Below are 25,026 nucleotides of genomic sequence, written 5' to 3'. Positions count from 1 at the left end.
TGTTCAATTGCTGCTCCAATGTAGAAAGGCAATTAGTGATTTTTTTTAAGACTCCTTCTTAAATACAGCAGAGAGGTGAGACAGCGAGTAATTCATGTTCAGTTTATGGAAATGTGACGCTGGGTGGATCAGCATTTTTAGGTGGGACTTGCGAAGCAAAAGTCCAGACTTTAAATCTTCGTCATACTTCTGACATTTTAATATTATTATTATTATTATTTAGCACGCTACTCCACTTACACTATTCAAGCTAGAAACGCCGTTGAAACATTACATGTAGACTGGTCAGAACCAGTGTGCTTACATACAACTTTAAAATATATATATTTAATTAATACTTTTTAAAAAAAATACATTTTATACTTTTTAAATTGTAAATTTTTTTGACCTTCTTTTTGTCCTCCATCCACTTTCATGGCAATTTCCTCGACATTCTAAAGGCCCCATTGTGACATCATCAATTCCAACATTCCATTCACTGTAAATGAATCAATGCAACTTTTTACACAAATCATCTAATTTAACCATTTAGTCAACAACTATTACAAAATGTTAGAGCATATGAAATCTTAATCTACTTCTCTGCTTTTCAAATCTGAATGCAAAACAAAAATATCTTATTCTGATACAAAGTTACAGCTGTTTTAGTAACTGCATCAACAACATTTTCTGAAACCTTTTATAAACAACTGAAATTTGTACCACTTTAGACAAAAGGTTATGGGTATGACATCTTCGTCTATTTCTCTGCTATTCAAATCTGGCAACGGATTAGGAATAGCTTCTACCAATCAATAGATAGAGCTGTTTTAGTAACCCATCAAGTGATCTCTTTAAAGATGCAGTTAGTCATGTCAGAAGCTAGCAGGTTCATTACTTACCAACAGCTGCATATTCCATTAAAACTCAATCACGCTTTAAAGTTCACTTTCCTTGCTTTGTCTAACAACACTATCATGAATCTAGCAAATAAGTTGTGTGGGTTAGGGTGCGGTATTTATTTCGTTTCAAAGCACAAATGTTTGTTAGTATGTTTTTCACACTGGCTTTCGCCATGGAGGGAGCAGGCCTGCCAAGGCAACTGTTGCCGAAAAACAATTGCCTTGGAAAACAACTGCCACTGTTCACTCTTCATATTTCACCCAATCACTTCTCATCATTTTTTCTTCTTCTCCCACTTCTCATCAGTGTTGCCATGTTCGCGGTTTCCTTGCCAATTTGGGCTACTTGGAAAACGATGTCGCGGGTGAAAATGTACTGGTCGCGGGTTTCTGGTTTTTGGGATATTTCTAAATTGCACCGCAGCTGCCATGGTATTTTTCTTCAAACATATATATTTCACTGTGACCTGCTCCTGACTGTCAGGCAGTGAGTCATGCTGTTGCTGAGTGATTGAAAGATCAGGAGGGGTGTGTGTGCTGAGAGAGCACTACAGGTATTGGCTGAGTCAGGTGAGCGAGAGGAACGAGAGCAGCACGCGCGTACGTTGTGACAACTTTTTACCAGTTGTAGGTAGGCTATTTAGATTGTCATTATGGAGCCACCTATTTCCAAACCTGTTTCCAAAAAATATGTCCATACTCTAGAACTGATGCACATCAACAAATAATGGAGACAAAGCACTGGAAACGAATGACATAAATCCGCTTGGTTTAAACTGCATTCTAAAGTTGACTGCTTAGGTATCAAGCAAAGTGCTTTATGCATGCTCAGTTCATGTGTCTCGGGGGCTGCCCGAGTGGACATTTTTAATGGTAGTTATGGAACTTCCTCGCCTGGTTCTTTTTATGGGAAAAATCCTCAATGAAACTGACATTAGGCTAAATGTGGAGAATTATACATTTGCCTCTGTTGGCCATCAAGTAAACCTAGTAATATATATGCCATTGTAGGCTACCATTTTATACAGTAAATATGTTGAAATGACGATATCACTGGAGTCATTGCAAATCAATTTGTGCAACCTGTGTAGCCTATCTGGAGCTGGCGAACCAATTTAATAAATAGCCTATAACTTTGTTGTAGCCTTGTGTTATTATGAACAGTAGTCATATTAGGCTACAGGTGAAACACATTCAAAAAAATAAACTCTGGCTGTTGTTGACAAGCACATTAAGTTAATATATCTATTATTAATATTTAATTCAGTGATTGAAATTATGACCCCATTCTCTGTAGCCTATTCCAGCAGACTATTGGGGAAAGAAGCACTACTTATTGCGAAATTGCCTTGCTATTCATGTTGAATAAATTAGTCTGAATTTGAACGAAGCAAGCTGCTAAATCGTTCAGTTTACATCTTGTCTAGGATACTGTAGACTATCTGAAATTAGATATTGGCCTATCAGGGGCTTTATCTGAGCAAACTGTGGTAAAATTGAATTAGAATCAAAAACCCAGATTTTAGTCTGAAGCCTATGCCTATTGAAATGACAAGTCAATGGTGGTTTGTAGTCTTAACATCTGGCACATGATAACAGCACAATAGAAAAGAGCCTAACATTCATTTTTTTTTATGTTCATCCAAGTGTTTCTTGCTCAGAGATTTCGAGATCCTCTATTCAACTTTCATCACTCAAACTCCTGTAGGATTTATCTATAGTTATGCACATACACAAAGGGGATTTATTTACTTACAATTATAAACCTGGTATAAGGGCACAAGGCGAGACCCAAATGCAGACACAGGAGGCAGATGGTTGAGCTCCGATATGTATTATAACAAAGGGGTAGACAAAAGGCAGGTCGGGTACAGGCGAGGGGTCAGGTACAGGCGACGGGTCATAAACAGGACAGCAGGGGTTTAGTAACCAGGTCAGAGTCCAAATGGTACAAGACGATAGGTAGGCTTGAGGTCAGGGGCAGGCAGAGTGGTCAGGCAGGCGGGCTCAGAGTCAGGACAGGCAAGGGTCAAAACCAGGAGGGCGAGAAAAAGAGGGACTGGGAAAGCAGGAGCTGAGGCACAAAAACGCTGGTTGACTTGACAAACAAGACAAACTGGCACAGAGAGACAGGAAACACAGGGATAAATACACCGGGGAAAATAAGGACATGTGAAATAGATCAGGGCGTGACACCTGGTTCGAGCCCTGAATGCTGATTGTCTGAAAGCGGTGGTATATCAGGCCATATACAACGGGTATGACAAAACATTACTTTTTACTGTTCTAATTACGTTCATAACCAGTTTATAATAGCAATAAGGCACCCCGGGGGTTTGTGGTATATGGCCACTATACCACGGCTAATGGAATTATATTTTCTCTTGTCACATATTACTATTCCTTTATGTCATGTCATAGCTTGCAATAATTATTATTTTGAGGAAACCTGAATTTTACAAGTTAGTATGATATTCCTCCTTAATTGTCTCAATAGCGTTATGGAAAAAGGGTTTATTGTCTAGATATGGCAACTCTCTTGCTGAAAAAAAATTGGGGCTAGTTTTCAGGTCATTTGGGCGGGTTTTGAGTGGTCATTGGGCTAGAAATTATAGCTTGACCTGGCAACCCTGCTTCTCATTGCACTTCTTTCAGTTTTCACATGCAACAACTGTAGTTTAGACACTGACCACAACTACACAACTACTGACCACAACCACACAACTATTGACCACAACCACACAACTACTAACCACACAACTACTGACCACAACCACACAACTATTGCTCTTGTCTGCACTAGCGCTGGTCCAGCTCTGGTCCTGGGTGTAGCTAGCTAGCTGTCACGTCCTGACCATAGAAAGCTGTTATTTTCTATGGTAGAGTAGGTCAGGGCGTGACAGTTTTTTTTTCTAGTTTAGATTTTCTATGTTGTGATGTTCTAGTTTTGTATTTCTATGTTGGGTTTTTGTTTGGGATGCTCTCCAATTAGAGGCAGCTGGTCATCGTTGTCTCTAATTGGAGATCATACTTAAGTTGGTGTTTTTCCCACCTGGGTTTGTGGGAGATTGATTTTGAGTTAGTGTATGTTTCACCTCTGCGTCACGGTTTGTTGTTTTTGTTTTTTAGTTATGTGTATGTATTGCTTAGTTTCACAGTGAAAATAAAATGTGGAATGACACACACGCTGCACTTTGGTCTGCTCCTTCCTACGACAACCGTGACACTAGCTCTGGTCTGCACTATAAATTATAAACCCTTAAATTAGCATAAATTAGCATATAATACCCACCAACAATAGTTGTAACTCTTGAACCGTTCAAGCTAGAGACACCAAATCAGCTTTCACAAGTTCAGGCTATCCTAACCTCCCAACTAACCAATCAAACAATATTTTCATCTACCTACCTATTGAACTATAACCAGTCATCACCATTACTACTGCAAACACTACCACCAACTTTCACATGTTCAGGCTTTCCTAATTTATAACTACAGTATATACAATTGCATACATTTCCATAAAAGAACCCACCAACAGCAACTTCTGAACCGTTCAAGCTAGATACACCAAACCAACTTTCATATGTTCAGACTATCCTAGCTTTTCATCTACCTACTTTTTCAACTATAACCAGTCACCACCATTACTACTACAACCACTACAACTACTATAACATATTTCAAAACCATACACACTATAAAACAAGTTAGCAAACACACCACGTTTACTTCAGGAAATGTACTTTTAGCATGAAAATGATTTATTACCTAGAATTACAGCTAGCTATCAGTAGGTCTACATACAAATCTATTCTACATACAGTGTAGGGCTGTCCCAGACTAAAACAAATGTTAGTTGACCAAGAGTCGTCTGATTGGTCAACAACAACAAAAAAATATTTTTCCACATCCTTTGTTTGAATAAAATCAACTATACGTAGGCTACTGAGCTTGTCTGATGCTTTAAGCACTGCGATTAAAAATGAAGACATAAATTACTAAAGAGAGAGCCAGAGATCAATATAGCCACCCAGAAGAAAAACACCTGTTCCTGACCTTCCTCCTCCCGTTGTTGCTGGCTTTCTCATATTCTGTCTCTGCTGTTAAGCTCCTGAAGTTGCCGGTAATGGGCTACACCAGCGGTCGGCAACCTTTTCCATTTGGAGTGCCACGTTATCATACCATTTCTACTGATCTACATGCCAGTTATAATTTTTATATGCACATTTACATGGAACTTTAATTTAATGTAATTTATAATAGTCTTCATATCTCAAAATTAATGTTATGTGGTAAATCTAAATTATACCTAAATGAAAATGGCACAAATCTAAAAGTAACTTTTATTTTCATTGCCAATATGTAAAAATAACCTACATAAAGACAACAAATAAAAACATTGCAACCTGCAGGTAGAAAATATCCTGATAAAAATAAATATAATCTAAATCACATTGGCTATGCATGACCTGTCTACAAGGAACTTGTATTGTGTCAGCTATATTAACTTGGTCTGGCCTGAAGCTCCTGCTAGCAAACTTGCAACATTGTATAAAATATTCTGGGTCCTCAGAGTTTCCAGCTCCAGTGAACTCTAGACAGACAGACACAGCTGCAGGCTATTTTGCACAAGGGATAAGAAGTTATCAGGTAGACCTATTTTATGACGCTTCCACCGGATCAGAGCATGACATTTCTTCCCCTTTCATGCTGAGCGGTAATCAAAAAGGAGCGAGCTGGAAAGATGTTTCAAATAGGCTGTGTTGAGGAACAACTGTCATTCTCAATGGATGTAAAAACAGACTTTGTCTACTTGCTGCTTAATGCGAAGAAAAAATTACTTTCAGAAATTTCACAGTGATGGTGAGTTAAGACAATCATAAATAGTATTAGATCCTCAAATGGGAATAATTATAGACCTACATTTGCTCGCAGACCAAGTAGACTACTCCTACTTCTATATGCGTAATCAGTTGTGAGTCCTTTACTCAAGATTGACAGGAGTGCTCCAAACAAAAGACAAGTAATAAATTGACAACTCATAAATGGAATGAAATAAACCATAACGTTTTTTTGTCACCGCCTAAGTTGTGCACTCTGCAAACAATGTGTCCACTCCTACAATGACAACGGTAAGACTGTAATAATAATAATAATAATATATTGAGTGCATTAACTGTAATTACCGTAGCCAAACAAACATTGTAGATTAGAAATTATGGGAGTTAACAGTAAATGTACTACTGGTAATAATAATTTGTTTATATACTCTACATGGCCAAAGGTATGCGTCACGTGTGGCTCAGTTGGTAGAGCATGGTGTTTGCAACGCCAGGATTGTGGGTTCGATTCCTACGGGGGGACCAGTACGGAGAAAAAAAATATATGAAATGTATGCATTCACTACTGTAAGTCGCTCTGGATAAGAGCGTCTGCTAAATGACTAAAATGTAAATGTATGCGGACACCCCTTCAAATTAGTGGATTTAGCTATTTCAGCCACACCTGTTGCTGACAGGTGTATAAAACTGAACACATAGCCATGCAATCTCATAGACAAACATTGGCAGTAGAATGAAGAGCTCAGTGACTTTCAACATGGCACCGTTATAGGATGCCACCTTTCCAACAAGTCAGTTCATCAAATTTCTGCCCTGCTAGAGCTGCCCCGGTCAACTGTAAGTGCTGTTATTGTGAAGTGGAAACATCTAGGAGCAACAACGGCTCAGTCGTGAACAACGGCTCAGCTAAGTGCTGAAGTGTGTAGCGCGTAGAAATCCTCTGTCTTCGGTTGCAACACTCACTGCCGAGTTCCAAACTGCCTCTGGAAGCAACTTCAGCACCAGAACTGTTCGCTGGGAGCTTCATGTAATGGGTTTCCATGGCCGAGCAGTCGCACACAAGCTTAAGATCCCCATGTGCAATGCCATGCGTCGGCTGGAGTGGTGTAAAGCTCGCTACCATTGGACTCTGGAGCAGTGGAATTGCGTTCTCTGGAGTGATGAATCATGCTACATCATCTGGCAGTTCGACAGACGAATCTGGGTTTGACTGATCCCAGGAGAACGCTACCTGCCCGAATGCATAGTGCCAACTGTAAAGTTCGGTGGAGGAGGAATAATGGTCTGGGGCTGTTTTTCATGGCCCCTTAGTTCCAGTGAAGGGAAATATTAATGCTACAGCATACAATAACATTCAAGATGATTCTGTGCTTCCAACTTTGTGGCAACAGTTTGGGCATGGCCCTTTCCTGTTTCAGCATGACAATGACCCCGTACACAAACCGAGGTCCATACAGAAATGGTCGGTCGAAATTGGTTTGGAATAACTTGACTGGCCTGCACAGAGCCCTGACCTCAACCCCATCGAACACCTTTGGGATGAATTGGAATGCAGACTGCGAGCCAGGCCTAACCGCCCAACATCAGTGCCGACCTCACTAATGCTCTTGTGGCTGAATGGAAGCAAGTCCCTGCAGCAATGTTCCAACATCTAGTGGAAAATAGGGCTGGGCTATATATCGAATTAATGTTTAATTAATGTTGAACATCTGTTCAAGTAGTTGGAGACGGACAGAAGGTTGTATTCGTAACAATTCAACTGTTTTGCCTTGTCAGCTGAATTCAGAGCGTGTGAAATTATACCTTGATCCAATTTGGCTAAACTTGAAATATAAATATTAGCTGGCTAATTACTAACACGTGGGCTTGTGCTTGAGGGATTGTTTATGAGACCGGTGTTCATTTTCAACAATGCCTGATACATTATTAGTTGATGTGCATTATGCATGGTTCTGGTTAATTTTAATCAAAATTGGCATTTTTATAGACAGACCTGAAAGCCAGATCAGTGATTATTATAAAAAAAGAAGGTACAACTATTCTGATAAAATAATTAAATTATTAGTGGGTCTTATGATTGTTGAAGGCATATATTCAGCCTAGGTATAATTTCACAAGCTCTGAATTCATTAGATTATTGCTGACTGTTTAGAATACAGTGTATTTTACATTGTACATTGTACAACAAAGCTTATTTAGAGAAAACATTTTTTTTAAATGTAGATATATATTTGAGAAAATCGAGATATGAGTTTTAGGCCATATCGCCCAGCCTTAGTGGAAAGCCTTCCCAGAAGTGTGCAGGCTATTATAGCAGCAAAGGGGGGGACCAACTCCATATTAATGCCCATGATTTTTGAATTGAGATGTTCGATGAGCAGGTATCCACATACTTTTGGTAATGTAGTGTATATTTGCCACTGCTCGACTAAATAAATCTCGGTCGACCAACACAGCCTATCAACCAAACAATCGACCAGTCGACTAACTGGGGTCAGCCTTAATACAGTGCTTTCAGAAAGTATTCATACCCCTTGACTTATTCCACATTATGTTGTGTTACAGCCTGAATTCAAAATGAATTAAATATTTATTTTTCTCACCCATCTACACACACAATACCCCATAACAACAAAGTGAAAACATGTTTTTATTATATACAGAAATATCTAATTTACATAAATAAGTATTAACACCCCTGAGTCAATACACGTTAGAATCCTCTTTGGCAGCAATTACAGCTGTGAGTCTATCTGGGTAAGTCTAAGAGCTTTGCACACCTGGATTGTACAATATTTGCATGTTATTCTTTTAAAAATTCTTCAAGCTCTGTCAAGTTGGTTGTTGAACATTGCTAGACAGCCATTTTCAAGTCTTGCCATAGGTTTTCAAGACGATTTAAGTCAAAGCTGTAACTAGGCCACTCAGGAACATTCAATGTCATCTTGGTAAGCATCTCCAGTGTAGATTTGTCCTTGTGTTTTAGGTTATTGTCCTGCTGAAAGGTGAATTTGTCTCCCAGTGTCTGTAGGAAAGCAGACTGAACCAGGTTTTCTAGTAGGATTTTGACTGTGCTTAGCTCTGTTCCGTTTCTTTTTATCCTAAAACACTCCCTAGTCCTTGCTGATGACAAGCATACCCATTACATGATGTAGCCACCCCCATGCTTAAAAATGATGTGTTGTGTTTGAGGACATGAAGTTAATTTCTTGAAGTTAATTTCTTTGCCACATTTATTGCAGTTTTTTGCAGTTTTAATATAGTGCCTTATTGCAAACAGGATGCATGTTTTGGAATGTTTGTATTCTGTACAGGCTTCCTTCTTTATTCTCTGTCATTTAGGTTAATATTGTGGAGTAACTAGTATTGTGGGCCAGTGACACGAAATCTCAATTTAATCCATTTAAAATTCAGGCTGTAACACAACAAAATATGGAAAAAGTCAAGGGGTATGAATACGTTCTGAAGGCACGTAGTTCTTCATCTACCACACAAATACTTTTAAAGAGTTGTCACCACTAGATATTTCTCTCCCAAAATAATAGCTTACAACTTTCTAATCATTACATCATCATTCACCTAAAATCAAACTTCAAATGTAAATCGTGCATCTATTTATCTGAAACCCGCAGCATGATTGATTCAGAGTTTCTTTGCTTTCCTAAGAGTGTTGTCCACATGATCCTGCTTTTAATTCCCATCTTCTAACAAAATAATACTTTGTTCTATATGTTTCTTCTTTTAGTTTTCACATGCAGCAACTGTAGTTGAGACATTTTTGTGATCTAACTGCCCTACAATCCAAATTAATATGGTTGATATAGTAGTTTATCAAAGTAATTATTTTACTACAATAAACTTTGGCTATATGCAACTGCTTTGCTTTAAATAGTAAAGTAAAACGTTTTAAACTTCTACCACTAACACAAAAATACTTTTAAAGAGTTAAAGCAAGTCCCACCAATTGTACTTCATGTACAATTACCATCTAGCTGACCAACAAAAACACACACAGCACCAATGAAGAGGGCAACAGACAGAGAGAAAGAGAGAAATATAGGCACCTGTCTTTCAATGCCACCACTCCCAAAAGTTTGCCGGAAGCCATTTTGAATGGCAGAGGAGAGCCCCTCCATGCTGAAGCGCTAGAGAGGAAGGAAGTGATGCAGAGAAATGGGAAGTAAGAGGCACACAAACAGGAAACAAGCAGGTGAAGAGAGAAGGAACCATATGCAAGGTTTAAAAGGTCAATATCCCCAAAACAAGGAACCAGTAACTTAGTTTGTAAAAAGAGCAAAGTAATAAGGTATCAAGATAGTAATAAGGGGGGACATCTGCACAAGCAAGAAATAAGTTGTATAAGGTTTGAATACATTTTAAAAGGTTACTAAAACTGTCCACTTTGAATGTAAGCAATGCCATAAAACAGTGGATCAGTAGGCATTGTGTGTGTGTTTGTGTGTGTGTGTGCACGCACAGCATGCATGGTGTCACTCACTGATCCTAGTGCTTGTGTTCTCTCTGGTCGGCCCTGCAGGGCCCCGGCACCACTCTTGAGTTTTTTCTTTTTCTTTAGTAGTTCCTTGTGTTCCTTTTGTCTGTTCTGCACATCTATCAGGATAGAGATGAAGCTGTTCTTCACCTCTTTTTCAAAGTCCAGTTCGTCCCTGAGGGCCAGGTGTTGAATCAGCTCCTCACTGTAACGTCTGATGGCCGTCTCCACCTCCTCTAGCCGCTCATTCAGCTCTGATACACACAGAGTTTTCTCTCCTGCACACACACAGAAATGTAGCATAAGAATGCAAACACACTTTCAACCTCCCTCACACCATTTACACACGCACACACCTAACTGACAGAGATACACTCACGCTCTTCATAGCTGTGGTTTGTTCTGGAGCGCTGGATGTCTAGAGAGAGTGTGGAAAGGTCTGACTGAGAGGGGTGGTTCTGCTCTGCCTCCAGGTCAGGAGAGTCCTGCATCATCTCCTCTATCTCCTCAATAACCTACAATACACACGGTAACACCACACATTTGGGATCAATTCCATTTCTATTCCTGTCTGTTGCATTGGACATAGAATTTCTCCATGTAGTGCTATTCCATTCCTTGGAATGACATTTTATTCCTGAATTGACTGGAAATGTCAATAGAATAGACCCCAACTCTGGTTATCACACAAACACCGGCTCAGTCCACCTGTCATCTGTCTATGTGAAGAACATTCAAGCAACAGGCACAAGCCCCATACCCAGCTCTGCTCCACTGTATTCTATCTTTGATAAAGTGCAGGTCAGTCTTGGTCTATTCTAGGCAGAGCTGTGGGTTGGTAGGTTGGTAAATTGGTGGGTAGCCCTACCTGTTCTGCGGTGAAGAGGGGTTCGTCATTGAGGCAGGAGACGATGATGGTGTGCATGTCCATCTGTTCCCTCAGCTCCTCATCGTCGGACAGCTCCAGTGTTACATCATCCACCCTCTGACGGGTCAGGGGGAGGGGATTTAATCAAAACTAAATCCTGGCACAATGAAATCTGATTTTTAGATTGGAGCGATAAACAGATTGAACAGGAAGGTAGGGGCAGGGAGAGGGGGAGTGGTAGGGATATAGGGAGAAAGAGAGAGAGAGTGGGGGTGGAAGGAAAGGGGCAAAGAGAGAGCCCTCTATGAAGCAAGAACTTGACTCACTGGTTTGTTTTCGAGGTTTAGACTGGGGAGATGGAGGGAGCGCGCTCTAGACTGTTTCCAGTCCACTGCCATGACATTACCATAATTATCTGCAAGAGCATTCCAGATCCTGTGGGGGAAATGAGATGAGAGACACATAAACGTGAACACCACCGTCTGTAGGTCCAAAGCTCATGTAGAGAAGTGATAACTAACTTCTAATAATGGTCAACAGTGGTTATATTTGTGATAATGACACTGCACTGTGCATGTAGCCAAATATTGGTTACCAAGTGACAGATGCCACAAAGGCCACAAACATCTTACAAAAGATTTACCCAGATGATACTGTACATTTTCAATCAAAAACATACATTGGAAGCAGTAAAATGAGGACTAATCCTCCAGCTGTGCGATATGTTTGGGCTGTTGATAATGCTACAGCCACTGCTTTAAGACAGTATTATGAATAGTGAAAAGGGGAAGGGTGAGACATTAATATCTCATGTATCATTTATAAACAGCATAGTATTAGGCTAACTATTTATTAACCACAAACAGATCAGTGGGATCAACTATCTCTACTCAAGAAATTATCCAAATCTTTCATCTTTTAGGAGGGGATAAATGTGAATTGTCCTATTTATTCGAACTCCAGGGAAGGGTATTTGGGTCAACATTCTAATCCAGAGTTTAGTAGGATGTCTTTGTTAGGCATATTTGGGACACCATGCACTGACATGTTTTCAACTGACATTATGTGAGTTCTAAAATCTAGTTTGACGAAGAAGTCACATGACCACTGATAACATTGCTTATTGACAAGTCATCAGCATAACTGATAATGCAACAATAATGCATGAAAAGCATACTTATAAACGTAAACTGCTAGTGAAATTTATGTAGCAATACTGTAAGCCTATAGCAATATTCTCGAACAGGTGTATATATGATATACGCCTATCTAATACAATGTTGAATGTTGGCAGCTTGCATCAACTATCAATACACGTGACTGCATGTATGAGTGGAACGCAATAATGCAGAGCGAGACATTGAAATTTGATAGCATGTTGGAAGGGACGAACTAACTTTGGCCACGAGTCACTTCGCATACTCACTCGTCGTTCCTCAGTGTTGTATCCTCGGTGATAATGTTTACAGGGGCAATGTTCTCAGTTTTGGTGTTGAAATTTCGGAAACACACTGTCAATTTCTCGTCGAAATTGTTCACCAGATCTTCCATGGACTTTAAGCTGCCTATTTCGCCCGAAAAGCTATTGTTGAGCTCTGGAAGGACCTTCAGAACGCCTGTCACCTGCTCGACAACCAAGTTTACTCGGTCCATCCGAGTCCCCTGCTCTGAAATCGGCTCAAATTCCTTAAAATCGTGCCACTCATCATCGAAATGCGCAAGGGACACCGCCATGGCTGCCGCGCGAAACACCCTATGTGCCTCTGATGAATGATGTCTGCGGCGATGGAATGTCAGGACACAGCATCCTCCAGTGGGAGCTGTGGCTCCGTGGACCGGTTCGAAAACTATTTTTCGCCACCTCCAAGGTCCTAACCTCTTGGTGTTTGCAGATCTATAAAAACAGGATTGGTGCAAGCAATATGGTAATATAACAACATTCGGGGAGCATACGCCTTATTGCTTACACCCTTCTGGGTTTTACAGATCTGCAATCACTGAACACTAAGATCAAAGGAAAATGGAGCCAGGGGTTCCTTTCAGCCCGGGCTTCCCTCTCACAAAATGACCCTTTGACACAAAAACGTAGCCAAATGTATTGACCGAGATGGAGGCCAAACAAATTATATGGCAGTTTATTTTCAATAATCTAGAACATTAAATAATTTGTGGTCCCAAGACACAAACTATGGAATTTAATGACATTTACACAATAATAGTAGATAAGCTAGGCTCCAGTCAAATTCAGACCAGTCACCAGAGAATGACTAGACATTTTGGTGCTTCAGGGACTAATTTTACATTGGTTTGCAAACATTCTGAGCCAACACCATTTTGCTCTTGTATAGCAACACTACAAAGCAGCACCCCAACATCTGAAACAGAAGAAATAGGTTTCCTTAGAAAGAATGACAGAATGTTCAACTGCACAACACATGCATTACAACATAATTCTTTCATACTAATTAGCCTATTGTTAGGTAACACTTTCCTTGGCACCCAGCTTCATAGCATGTTATGACAGTCATAACCCTGTCATCATATGTCATAACTTGTCATAACCTGTCATATTATGGTCATAACACTGTCATGACCCATATATTTACACCTGTTGTGACATATATTGTGTTATTTTATGTTTGGTTATGACACCTACATAAGAGTGTCAAAACCCACATTTATTCAAATGTATTTTTCCCTGCCAAGAAGTTTCCTTTTGTTTGAAAATGTGTTTCTTAAGTTCTTTGTTGTTCTTGTTGTAAGGAATTCTTTACAGTCATGTTTTTTTTCATCATATTTTAAATAACTTGTAGAAAATACACTGTCATGAAGCATTATGACCATCCTGTGCCACTTCACATGGACTAAGAAAATGCACTTTATGATACTGTCAAGAAGCTTTATGACCATCTGATGTCACTTTACTTGGACTAAGAAAATATGCTTTATGACACTGTCAAGAAGCATTATGACCATCATAATCATATAGGCCTATCACGTACATGCCCTTATGTCAGTCATCAGTCAAAAAAAGGGTGTCTTGTCCTGCTTCTGAAATCTGCTCCTGCATTCATCCCAGCAAAAGAGTATTGGGGTAGGTGCATGTCTGACATCAATTTAGGCATAATTACAATTAATAATTTAATATGGTAATTTCAGTAAATGTTATATAACAAACATAATGTTGACAAGTAGGCTATGGTATAATGGAAGTCCCTCTGGATAACAGCGTCTGTTAAATTACTCAAATGTAAAATGTAAATGGAAAGGTTTGTCTTGTGTGGTAGGTTTTGTGAGTTGACACTCTTATGTAGGTGTCATAAGCAGCCATAAACTAACTACCGTGGTAGGTTTTGTGGGTTTTGACACTCTTATGTAGGTGTCATAACCATCCATAAAACAACCCAATATTGTCACAACAGGTTTAAATATAGGTGTCATGACAGTGTTATGGCCATATTATGACAGGTTATGTCAGCTGTTATGACATATTATGATATGGTTATGACCGTGTCATAACGTGTTATGATGCTGGGTGTCAAGTAAAGTTGTTATTGTTATTTATGTTGTCCTATAGTTTATTACTGTTGTTGGTCTGGTGCTATTATAATTGAGTAATCTTTGCAGTGATAAACACTTTACCTTAGTTTTTACCATTGCCTTATCAGTGCCAGAGGGACTATCTTTCTGCACCTCTCCCTTTTTGCAATTGGTTAGTCCGATCCGTGCATTCAAGATGAATTCCTTTCCAATCATAATCTGCATTAATGGCAAGAAAAAGTTCATTGGTTCAGTAACAATCATACATTAGACAACAACATACAGTAGGCTACAGCTATCCCTGACAACCATTATCATTACAGCATGACCAATTGAAAACATAAACAGCAGAACCTTACACAATTTCTATAACCATACAACCAAAAAGTGTGCTTAGCATACACTCCCAATTTTAGGGGAAACTCTGGCGAGCTCACCTGAAGCAGTTTGTACTTGAAGTTAAAAACTTTGTAGAGATACTCCTCATTAGATTTTTGGTTGAATGAGCCCAGAGCAAAGGCCATAGCTTCATTGGCCTCTAGCTGGACATTATATCCCAGTATGCTTTTAGTTGCCAGCAATAAACAAAGCAGTACCAATACCTGCAACTTTGGCACCGCCATGTGTCATTTCTATTCTCAAGGTACATTTACTTTGTAACTCAAGCAAGGCTGCGTACTGCTCTCCAATGGAATCTCTGACCTCCAAAATACACTAAAGAGTAATGGAGAATGGGTGTGGTGGCAGGAAATTTCACTGTTCACTTTACTAATAAAACATTTCATCAAACAGTGCAATCACAGTCTAATATTTGTACTCTTTTGAAGAACATATCAAGACTGTTTCAAGGATAGCTTTTTTTCCATCTACGTAACATTGCAAAAATCTGAAACTTTCTGTCCAAAAATGACGCAGAAAAATTCATCCATGCCTTTGTTACTTCTAGGTTGGACTACTGCAATGCTCTACTTTCCGGCTACCCGGATAAAGCACTAAATAAACTTCAGTTAGTGCTAAATACGGCTGCTAGAATCCTGACTAGAACCAAAAAATTTGATCATATTACTCCAGTGCTAGCCACCCTACACTGGCTTCCTGTTAAGGCAAGGGCTGATTTGAAGGTTTTACTGCGAACCTACAAAGCATTACATGGGCTTGCTCCTACCTATCTTTCCGATTTGGTCCTGCTGTACATACCTACACGTACGCTACGGTCACAAGACGCGGGCCTCCTAATTGTTCCTAGAATTTCTAAGCAAACAGCTGGAGGCAGGGCTTTCTCCTATAGAGCTCCATTTTTATGGAAGTCTGCCTACCCATGTGAGAGACGCCTACCCAAACATACAACATCTGTAAGTTCCCTCAGTCAAGTATTGAATTTCAAGCAAAGATTCAACTACAAAGACAAAGGAGCTTTTCGAACACCTCATAAAGAACGGCAGTGATTTGTTGATGGGTAAGAATAACAAATCAGACATCGAACATATCTTTATATATGGTGAAGTTAATAATTATGCTGTGGATGATGTATTAAACCACCCAGACACATCAAAGATGCAGTCGTCCTTCTGATCTCAGCTGCAGGACAGGAAGGAAACAGCTTCACCATGAGACCATCGGTGATTTTATTGTTGAGTTCAATGGCTGTGATGGGAGAAAACTGAGAACTGATAAACAACATTATAGTGACTCTACAATACTGACTTAACAGAGTGAAAAGAAAAGAAAAAATATGCATATGTATGCAACAAGGCACTAAAGTAATATGCAAAAAAAACACAGCATAGGAATACACTTTTTGTACTAAATGCAAAGCCTTATGTGTGCTTCTTCTTCTTTGCTATCATGGCGTTCGCACATTTTGATTGTGCATACCGCCACCTACTGTGCGGTAGTTGTGTGGTCAATCACTTACATTTTGTGATAAAACAATAAAAAAAGAAAGGGGGAAAGGAAAATACTGCACCACCAACTAACCCTACACGCACAGTACCAGTCAACCAGCTTCATGAGGTAGTCACCGGGAATGCATTTCAATTAACAGGTGGGCCTTGTTAAGTTCATTTATGGAATTTCTTTCTTAATGCGTTTGAGCCAATCAGTTGTGTTGTGACAAGGTAGGGTTAGTATACAGAAGATAGCCCTATTTTGTAAAAGACCAAGTCCATATTATGGCAAGGACAGCTCAAATAAGCAAAGAGAAATGAAAGTCCATCATTACTTTAAGGCATGAAGGTCAGTCAATCTGGAAAATGTCAAGAACTTTTAAAGTTTTTCAAGTGCAGTCGCTAAAACCATCAAGCGCTATGACTGGCTCTCATGAGGACCGCCACAGGAAAGGATGATCCAGGGTTACCTCTGCTGCAGAGGATAAGTTCATTAGAGTTACCAGCTTCAGAAATTGGCAATTAACTGCACCTCAGATTGCAGCCCAAATAAATGCTTCAGAGTTCAAGAAACAGACACATCTCAACATCAACTGTTCAGAGGAGACTGTGTGACTCAGGCCTTCGTGGCCGAATTGCTGCAAAGAAACCACTACTAAAGGACACCAATAATAAGAAGAGACTTGCTTGTATCACACTTGCTTGTATCACAATGTATCACACTGTATTGACCTAGGCCTACTACTCACCCTTGACCAATCATCCTCAACTCTCTTCACTGCCTCCATATACGACACCTTCTGTTCTACTCTGACCCTGGCAACCTCAACCTTTCTCTCTCTCACACTGATCCCCAGCAACATGGGCACCCCCACAATTGACACAGTTTTTTCTACCGATACTACAAATTCGTTCGTCCCATGCCATCCTGCACACTTCTCACATTTCCTAATCTCCCTCCTACACACTGCTGCAACATGACCATAAGCTTGGCACCTTAGTGGGTTCGGCACAAGTTATTTGGACTGACTGGATAACTGACATATTCTAACATGACTTTATCAGGTAAAGATTCTGCTTCAAAACTCAAAAGGACAGACAATGTCTTCTCAGTTTCACCACCGGGTCTGCGTCGTACCAATCAGAGGGCGTCACAGACACAGAGAATTTTCCATTTCAGTTGCTCCACCTCAACGCCACCCCAGTAATCACTCCTTTCAAAGGCTTCCTGCTCAGAAAAGCAAAGCAAGTCACAGGTCTTGTCCCTAGTCACATGAAGCAAGACATCCGCTCCCTCTGGACAGAAAAACATTCTAAGTCCACTTCGAGCTACCTTTACAGATTTAACAGTACCCAAATCATTTTCTACCCAGCCTGAGACTAAAGCCAAACGGCAGGGATCCACTTTCTCCAAAAATGTCCCTCCCACTATGTCACCTTACTTGTAGAAAAGTGGAGCAGAGCATGCTGAGCGATCTCCAGCTCTGAGGAGAAGGAAGTAACTAGAGAAAAGTTACAAGTTCCAGTCATCTCCTGTGATTTCCTTTAGTTAGCATTCTTTGCTTTTGCCAAGGCCAGTGTGCGTCCTTCAGAAATGTGAGTACATATTTCTTACTCTTCATGTGTTTATGTTGTGGACACACTCTGCTATGATTATTTTGTTTCTCTTTGTTATACTAATTGGTGTTTTTCAGCACAATAAGAGCTAAGACGTTAATATTTGTGGTAAACTCTACACAGTTGTGTTCTGTGAGTGTCACTAAGTAGGCGGATACCCCATTTCACGGGTGCACAATTCATAGATTAGGCTGCAGAGAGCAGTATGAATGGTCAATACACACAATAGACTGATTGGAAAGGTGATTTCCCACAGTCAAAGTCCTGCAATAAGAGCTAAGACGGACATTATGGATGTTAAACTGGTGAGTTTTTTGATGCTACCAAACACGCATTTGCACACTGCAGTCAGTGCGCAACAGAGCCAGAGGCGCTGTTAATGTCATTAGCAAGCAATTTGTTTTCTCAGCAGTTTGAGTAGTGTCCTGTCTGACAGTGAAATGTGGCTAAGTTAGCTAGCTCTTACTGTAACTTGGACTATGGAGTAACTAGCTACTAGTAGTGTTACAAAAATGTAGGACTGGCATTTGGATGTAAACTAACGTTAGCTAGCTTCTGTGTCAAGGTCAGCAGTTGTTGTTTGGTTCTAGCTAGCTAGCTAATGGCTGAAGTTATTTGTGTAACAAACCTTCCATTAACAAATATAGCTAACTCCCTTTCTTTGCTTTTTCGTTAGCTAGCTAGCTGACTGGTGTTAGCTAGCTACAGAGGTTAGCTGCTGGACTTTTGACAAGCAAGCTAGCTAGCTAATAATGTTAATAACAGCAGCTGTGTTGTTGCAAAGCAACCAAGTTGCTGACCTGGTTAAATAGAACTCTGAGATTTGGCTGAGTTGATTTGCAATCTTTTTTTTTGAAAGGTGGTATCTTGAACCTAAAAGAGTTCATTGGCTGTCCCCATAGGATAACCCTTTGAAAACCCCTTTTTGGTTCCATGTAGAACCCTTTCCGCAGAGGAGTCTACATGGAACCCTAAAGGGTTCTACCTGGAACTAAAAAGGGTTCTTCAAAGGGTGCACCTTTGGGGACAGCCAAAGAACCCTTTTGGAACACTACCGTAATTTCCGGACAATTAAGCGCACCTGAATATAAGCCGCACCCACTGAATTTTAAAAAAAGTATTATTTTGAACATAAATAAGCCGCACATGTCTATAAGCCGCAGGTTTCTACCGGTACATTGAAACAAATGAACTTTCCACAGGCTTTAACGAAACACGGCTTGTAACAAAAATAAATAGGCTTCAAGGAGCACGGCTTGTAACAAAAATAAAAAATTTGCAGTAAACAGTAGCCTAACAAGAAAGTAATTGGTCACCATCTTCCTTCTCCTGTGCACTGAAACCACTGAAGTCATCTCCTTCGGTGTCGGAGTTGAATAGCCTCAGAATTGCTTCATCCGATATTGGATCATTTTCATTGTCGCTCTCGTCACTTTCATCCGGAGGCAAATCCCCCGCTGAGCCCTCTTCAACACGCAGCAGTCCAGCCTTTCGAAACCCGTTGATGATAGTGGATTTTTTGACAATGCTCCACGCTGTCAGGACCCACTGGCAGACTTGACCATAAGTTGCTCTTCGCATGCGGCCCGTTTTAGTGAAGGATTTCTCCCCACTTGTCATCCAAGCCTCCCGCTGAACACGGAGCGCCACCTTAAATGCACGATTTACACTGATGTCGAGTGGCTGCAAATACTTTGTTGTACCCCCAGGAATCAGGGTGACAAAATGACTACCGTAATCAGAATGATGGGAAGTTTGAGAGCGCTCGATTTAATCTAAACAGTAAACAAAAAAGATGTTTGACCTTAACCCATTCGGCAATTTCATTGATCTAATGAAAGCTTCATGCCGCCAAAAAACTGAGCACGTCACAGAATGTGTTTTTTTGGAGAAAAAAAATTGAAAGCGGGAAAAATCCATATATTAGCCGCGTCATTGTTTAAGCCGCGACGTTCAAAGCGTGGGAAAAAAGTTGCGGCTTATAGTCCGGAAATTACGGTAAGAGTGTAGTGTAGGTAGATCCAAATGATATAGTACCACTTCTAATAGAATAACTTTGTAAAGCAAATAAAAATCAAATAAAAACCGATTTTTATCTCGCCTTTTTTTCCCAGGTGCAAAACCCTTGTGCCCTTGAGTCATGTAAAGTTTCTTCCTTTTCTCTCTTGCTCATTCTCCCTGTCGCTCACTCAAACTCACATACGTGTGCAGTTGCAAAGAAGAGGAAGAGATTTGCCAATAACACCCATTTCTAACAATGTTTGTTCCAGAAATGATATGCCAGACAACTTTTGAACAAGATAATATGTTATTGCCTCTTTACACATACTTACATTTCTACATGTAGCTTTCTTTTTTTAAGACTGCCAAGCTGTCCTCAATTGGGAGAACCTCTGTCAGGGACAATGTCCTCAGGATTATGGAGTGTGTGTTTCTAAAAGGTTGTATGAATATCACAACATGTATTAGGATTAAGCAAAACTTTACCATTTAAAATGGGTTAAAAATTGTCATTATCCAACTTCTGTCTAATGTTGATATCCTCTTTCTTAAAATGTTTCAGATTGATGACTAATTCATTACATTCCCACTTCAATATGAAGGGACAGAAGAGCAAACATGCCTTTGCTATGACTTTTTGTCGATTCTGTTAAAGATATTTTACTGTGCGTTACTGTTCTGTTGTGTTGTCATGACTGTCTTGTGAGGATCACAATGGGTCAGATCAGCTTGGAAATGGCTGACAATAACCAGACCTTCTCCCACTCGCAGAGGGGAGGATGGAACTGGTGTGGGTGTTTTGATGATACCTCAACACCCGGTCGTAAATTAAGCAGGAGAGGACTCTCTCTCTACCCTCCAGTATTGGCTAAAGGAATGTCCCTCCAGAGACAATGTCCCTTTGTCTCCTTTGCCCACCCAAAACTCTAACGTCCAAAAAGTGGATAATGGAACAATAATTCTAACATAAAGAATGTTGGGAATGGTCAGTGGGGAAATGTAGAAAACGAATGTCATATAGTTTTTCATTGTGTGATGTCATAAAAAACTGTATGGACCAAATTCTCTGTAACTTCAAAAGGAAACCCCCTTTATCTGTCAAGTTTCCATCCAATACGTTGTGCATAGGATATGAACAATGATGAAAGTATTTTTGTTAAGATAGGGATTTGATTTTAGGAGTCATAAGAGATAAGTTCTAATCATACCCTTTGCACATTAAGTAGCCACACCCTGAGTGAGGTCAGAAGAGCGTGTCAGACGGAAAGAGCCGTCCCTTTGGCCAGAGCGCTTAACAAGTCTTGGTAATGAAATTCACATTAGACCAGAAAAGTGTGGAGCAATCGCTACACGTCTGAAATGGTTGGAACTTTGAACCTCAACATGAGGTGAAGAAATAAACTCCTCTTCCTTTAGACCAGAGAGACGAAGAGCTGCAGCTCATGTCCATAGTGGTCAGAATCCTGATCCCTGAATAATCAACACGAGGAGGAGGTTCAGAATGATGAATATGATAAGAGGTAATGATTAATAAGGTGACTGTTTATCGATGAAATAGATATATACAGTTGAAGTCAGAAGTTTACATACACCTTAGCCAAATACATTTAAACTCAGTTTTTCACAATTCCTGACATTTAATCCTGGTAAAAATTCCCTGTCTTAGGTCAGTTAGGATCACCACTTTATTTTAAGAATGTGAAATGTCAGAATTATAGTGAGAGAATGATTTATTTAAGCTTTTATTTCTTTCATCACATTCCCAGTGGGTCAGAAGTTTACATACACTCAATTAGTATTTGGTAGCATTGCCTTTAAATTGTTTAACTTGAGTCAAACGTATTGGGTAGCCTTCCACAAGCTTCCCACAAGAAGTTGGGTGAATTTTGGCACATTCCTCCTGACAGAGCTGATGTAACTGAGTCAAGTTTGTAGGCCTCCTTGCTCGCACACGGTCTTTCAGTTCTGCCCACAAATGTTCTATGGGATTGAGGTCAGGGCTTTGTGATGGCCACTCCAATACCTTGACTTTGTTGTCCTTAAGCCATTTTGCCACAACTTTGGAAGTATGCTTGGGGTCATTGTCCATTTGGAAGACCCATTTGCGACAAAGATTTAACTTCCTGACTGATGTCTTGAGATGTTGCTTCAATATATACACATTATTTTTCATCCTCATGATGCCATCTATTTTGTGAAGTGCACCAGTCCCTCCTGCAGCAAAGCACCCCCGCAATATGCTGCTGCCACCCCCGTGCTTCACGGTTGGGACGGTGTTCTTCTGCTTGCAAGCCTCCCCCTTTTTCCTCTAAACATAACGATGGTCATTATGGCCAAACAGTTCTATTTTTGTTTCATCAGACCAATGGACATTTCTCCAAAAAATACAATCTTTGTCCCCATGTGCAGTTACAAACCATAGTCTAGATTTTTTATGGCTGTTTTGGAGCAGTGGCTTCTTCCTTGCTGAGCGGCCTTTCAGGTTGTCGATATAGGACTCGTTTTACTGTGGATATAGATACTTTTGTGCCTGTTTCCTCCAGCATCTTCACAAGGTCCTTTGCTGTTGTTCTGGGATTGATTTGCACATTTCGCACCAAAGTACGTTCATCTCTAGGAGACAGAACGCATCTCCTTCCTGAGCGGTATGATGGCTGCGTGTCCCATGGGGTTTATACTTGCGTACTATTGTTTGTGCAGATGAAAGTGGTACCTTCAGGCATTTGGAAATTGCTCCCAAGGATGAACCAGACTTGTGGAGGTCTACATTTTTTTCTGGGGTCTTGAATGATTTATTTTGATTTTCTCATGATGTCAAGCAAAGAGGCACTTAGTTTGAAGGTAGGCCTTGAAATACACCCACAGGTACACGTCCAATTCACTCAAATGATGTCAATTAGCCTATCAGATGCTTCTAAAGCCATGACATAATTTTCTGGTATTTTCCAAGCTGTTTAAAGGCACAGTCAACTTAGTGTATGTAAACTTCTGACCCACTGGAATTGTGATACAGTGAATTATAAGTGAAATAATCTGTCTGTAAACTATTGTTGGAAAAATTACTTGTGTCATGCACAAAGTAGTTGTCCTAACCGACTTGCCAAAACTGTCATTTGTTAACAAGAAATGTGTGAAGTGGTTGAAAAACAAGTTTTAATGACTCCAACCTAAGTGTATGTAAACTTCCACCTTCAACTGTACCTTTATAGAGTTTTAATCGGGAGATGCTAACTCTTTAAACAACTTATTCCATGGTGCCCCAAATCCTAATGAGTTAATTGTTACATGATTAATTTAACCAGGTAACAATTCAACATAATTAGTGGATTAAATAAATAAATCATCAGATTAATGAAGGTAAAGTCACGACAATGTCCTGCATGCCCACATTATGCCTATCATTAATTCATTTTCTTCTCTTTTTATGCTTACAGTAAGTGCCATGAAAAGCCAGAAAACTCAGTAGGTTGATCTGTTGCGGGCCCTCTGGAAAGTACTAAAATATGCCCTTGACTGCAGTGGTGTAGAAGGATGCAAACTATGTATATGAGCACCTTGCTCTTTTTTAAAGACATCTTTAAGCTATAACTGCCACAAAATGTGTCAACTAGCACCATGGAAATACCTATAGGCAGCTGATTCCACAAAGTTTCTTCAAGAATGTATTTTTCTAGTTTTCTTTTAAAATCTAAAATTGATACAGATGTAATGTGCTGATTCTCTTCATTGCAGATCTGACACATCACACGACTCTCCGAGAGCCACTACGCTCCAGATCACCTTCTGTGCTCAGAGGACCTTGTGAGACTCTGCCCCAACAAACCATGCTTATTAATCATTAATCAAATAAGACAATGGGCCTTTATATACTCTGTATCCCAGTCTTTCTATTCATGTAATGTCTGTGGGTGAATTTTGAAACAATTACTATATGCAGATGTGCGAAAAATTGTGATGTAGATTTGTTTTTGCCATTGCTTGATCTATTTAAAATGTAAGAATATGTTGCAGATTAACTTTAATTGGTGACTATGGAAACAAATAGAAATGTAATGAACAATGTTTTCAATATCCAACTTTATCCTCAGCAATGCATTTTACAGTACACTCTTAGAAAAAAGGTGCCATCTAGAACCTAACAGGTTTATTCAGCTGTCCCCATAGGATAACCCTTTGAAGAACCCTTTTTGGTTGCACGTAGAACCTTTTGGGGTTCTATGTAGGACCCTTTCCACAGAGGCTTCTACGTGGAACCAAAAAGGCTTCTTCCTGGCACCAAAAAGGGTTCTCCTATTCACTAGCGGTTCTGGGGTGGGCAGTGTCCCTGTGACAACAATTTTGGACCCCCTTGTGGCCCCCCTAAATGTGGAGTATGAAATAATTTTTTACAGAACTCATTTTTGCTATGTTCTTTTTTAAAATCCGTTATTAGACAGTGGCAAAGCGGGACACTAATTTAACCCACACATTTTCTAGAGGGACGGCTTTAGGCGGAACACAACAGTATCGTACCACATGCAAAACGATATGACAACAATAACGTCAAATGTAACTGGCCCCTCTAACAGTACAACTGGTCCAAGCTTGCCCCCCCCCCCCCCCCCAATTTGAAATGGTCTAGAACTGCCACTGCTCCTATGGGGACAGTTGAAGAACCCTTTCGGAACCTTTTAGAAAAAAGTGTACGTTATAAGCTGTAGTGAGGTGGTCATTTCCAGGTTATGATGAGATCTTAACTATGACCAGTAGGCTGCATAATATAGTGGTCACAATTATGACCAACTGGTCGTATGGTGGTCAGAAAAAAGACGTTATATTCTGGTGAGTAAAAATATTGTAATGACCTGGCTAGATCCTAAATGAACAAATGTCCAGACAGAGGATTGCGTTTACGAAT

At 40.0% G+C, this 25,026-nt stretch overlaps 1 protein-coding gene across 3 annotated transcripts in view; it reads right to left on the bottom strand.

Annotated features, from left to right (window-relative positions):
• The window catches only part of LOC115175598 (fasciculation and elongation protein zeta-2), a 31,333-nt gene that overhangs the window by 2,988 nt on the left and 3,319 nt on the right, over nucleotides 1–25,026 (bottom strand). Inside the window, exons 2-8 of one of the 3 annotated variants that reach the window (XM_029734957.1) lie at nucleotides 14,728–14,844; nucleotides 12,512–13,460; nucleotides 11,412–11,520; nucleotides 11,086–11,202; nucleotides 10,597–10,732; nucleotides 10,224–10,495; nucleotides 9,790–9,870 (exon numbers count right to left, since the gene is read on the bottom strand). In XM_029734957.1, the coding sequence (XP_029590817.1) occupies nucleotides 9,790–9,870; nucleotides 10,224–10,495; nucleotides 10,597–10,732; nucleotides 11,086–11,202; nucleotides 11,412–11,520; nucleotides 12,512–12,819 (1,023 nt within the window). In that variant the 5' untranslated portion in view covers nucleotides 12,820–13,460; nucleotides 14,728–14,844. The remainder of the gene's footprint in view (nucleotides 1–9,789; nucleotides 9,871–10,223; nucleotides 10,496–10,596; nucleotides 10,733–11,085; nucleotides 11,203–11,411; nucleotides 11,521–12,511; nucleotides 13,461–14,727; nucleotides 14,845–25,026) is intronic. The other 2 variants (XM_029734967.1, XM_029734976.1) reach the window with 2 other exon arrangements.

The sequence above is a fragment of the Salmo trutta genome, chromosome 3 (assembly GCF_901001165.1).
Source record: "Salmo trutta chromosome 3, fSalTru1.1, whole genome shotgun sequence".
NCBI lineage: Eukaryota > Metazoa > Chordata > Actinopteri > Salmoniformes > Salmonidae > Salmo > Salmo trutta.
Note: the sequence above shows the minus strand (reverse complement) of the source record. Positions and strands in the feature narration are given on the sequence as shown.